At 74.6% G+C, this 2,071-nt stretch overlaps 1 protein-coding gene across 18 annotated transcripts in view; it reads right to left on the reverse strand.

Annotated features, from left to right (window-relative positions):
- The window catches only part of MAGI2 (membrane associated guanylate kinase, WW and PDZ domain containing 2), a 696,944-nt gene extending 696,019 nt beyond the window's left edge, over nt 1-925 (reverse strand). For 4 of the 18 annotated variants that reach the window (XM_085569310.1, XM_077783652.2, XM_077783655.2 and 1 more), the window contains exon 1: nt 356-919. In XM_085569310.1, the coding sequence (XP_085425436.1) occupies nt 356-656 (301 nt within the window). In that variant the 5' untranslated portion in view covers nt 657-919. Of the gene's footprint in view, nt 1-355 lie in introns of all 18 variants that reach the window. The other 14 variants (XM_077783658.2, XM_077783661.2, XM_077783659.2 and 11 more) reach the window with 7 other exon arrangements.
- Between the last annotated feature and the right edge of the window lie 1,146 nt (nt 926-2,071).

Here is a 2,071-nt window from a genome sequence, read left to right on the forward strand (position 1 = left end):
GCCCCGGCCGCCGCTCCGGGCCCCGGCAGCGGCAAGCGGAGGGGCGGCGGGGCCCGGGGCCGGTGGGTCGGTGGGGACCCGTCCCCGTGAGCCCGGGGCCGCAGGGGCTGCTGCCGCCGGCCCCCGCCCGGCCCCCCGGCATGGCGAAGCGCTGTCACTGACGCACATTTAATTCGCCCGGCTGCGGGTACCGCGCAGCGCCGCTCGCATCCTCCCCCCGCCGCCGGGGAGGGGGCGGCTCCGGCGGGGAGGGGGAAAGTCAAACTGCAGCAACAAAGTTGCTCCCCCTCCGCTCCCCCAGACGCGCCCCGGCCCCCAGGGGTGAGCAGAGAGGGGGGGCCCATGCCTGCCTTACCTTGCTTGACGCACTTGAGGCGGATGGGGTCCTTGCAGTGCTTGATCACGGCCAGCACATCCCTGATGGTGAGCCCGGCCACGGGGGTCTCGTTTACCTCCAGCAGCAGCTCCTCCGGCACCAACTTGCTGCCGCCCTCATAGGCCACCTTGCCGGGCTTCACTTCCCCCAGGTAGGGGAACTGGCCATTCTCGGCGCCCCCCTTCAGCTCGAAGCCCAGCTGTCCCTCCGGGTTCCTCACGATCACGATCTCGTGGACTCTGCTCGTCCAGTGGCTTTTTTTCTTCAAGCCCTTGGACATTGCCGTGGGGATGCTCTGCCCGACTCCCTCCCTGCAGTCTGTGCTTCTCCCCCCTCCCTCTGTGCCCCCGCTCCCCGGGGCAGCCGCGCTGCTCGGGCAGGCTCGGGGCGGGCGGCAGCGGCCGCGGCTGTGCCGGCCGGCGGCCCCGCGGGCTGCGAGCTGGTCGGGAGCGCCTCTGAGCCCGCTCCGCCCGGCTTTAGCTGATATCCATGGCAGCCGCGGCGGCCGGACCCTGCCTGCGCGTGGATGCACTAGTTGTAGAGAAACTGGCAGGAGGGAGGAGGGAGGAGGGAGGGAGGCAGCGGGAGGGAGGGGACGGCCGCGGCGCGGGGAGGAGGAGGAGGGGTGTCGGTGTCGGTGCCGGAGCGAGGCGGGCGCTGTTTCGCCGCTCCCGCCCGGCCTGACCCGGTAGTGAAGGCCGAGAGAGAGGCTGCCTGGCACGGCCGGCAGAAGGCGGAGAACGGCCCGGGCGGGGGGGCGAGGGCGCTCGGCGGGCGGGAGCGAGAGCGGAGACCCCTGCCCGGCCCCGGCGCGGCCCCGGCCGGGAGCGGGCGCTCGGCGGAGCGATGGCACCGGCCCCGCCCCGGCCGGACACTGCCCGGCACTGCCCCGGCCGGACACTGCCCAGCGCCTTCCCCGCCCCGGCCGGACACTGCCCGCCCCGCCCCGGACACTGCCCGGCACTGCCCCGGCCGGACACTGCCCGCCCCGCCCCGGACACTGCCCGGCACTGCCCGGCTCCTTCCCCGGCCGGCCGGACACTGCCCGGCACTGCCCCGGCCGGACACTGCCCAGCGCCTTCCCCGCCCCGGCCGGACACTGCCCGCCCCGCCCCGGACACTGCCCGGCACTCCCCCGGCCGGACACTGCCCAGCGCCTTCCCCGCCCCGGCCGGACACTGCCCAGCGCCTTCCCCGCCCCGGCTGGACACTGCCCAGCGCTGCCCCGGACACTGCCCGGCACTGCCCGGCTCCTTCCCCGGCCGGACGGACACTGCCCGGCACTGCCCCGGCCGGACACTGCCCAGCGCCTTCCCCGCCCCGGCCGGACACTGCCCTGCGCTGCCCCGGACACTGCCCGGCACTGCCCGGCTCCTTCCCCGCCAGAGCCGGACACTGCCCAGCGCTGCCCGGCTCCTTCGCCGGCTGGCCAGGCACTGCCCATCATTGCCCCGAACACTACCCATCATTGCCTCGGACACTGCCCAGCAGTGCCCCGAACACTGCCCATCATTGCCCCGGACACTGCCCGGCATTGCCCCGGACACTGCCCATCATTGCCTCGGACACTGCCCAGCAGTGCCCCGAACACTGCCCAGCAGTGCCCCGAACACTGCCCATCATTGCCCCGCACACTGCCCGGCATTGCCCCGGACACTGCCCATCATTGCCCCGGACACTGCCCAGCATTGCCCC

The sequence above is a fragment of the Lonchura striata genome, chromosome 1A (genome assembly GCF_050655825.1).
Source record: "Lonchura striata isolate lonStrDom1 chromosome 1A, ASM5065582v1, whole genome shotgun sequence".
NCBI classification, from domain to species: Eukaryota; Metazoa; Chordata; class Aves; order Passeriformes; family Estrildidae; genus Lonchura; species Lonchura striata.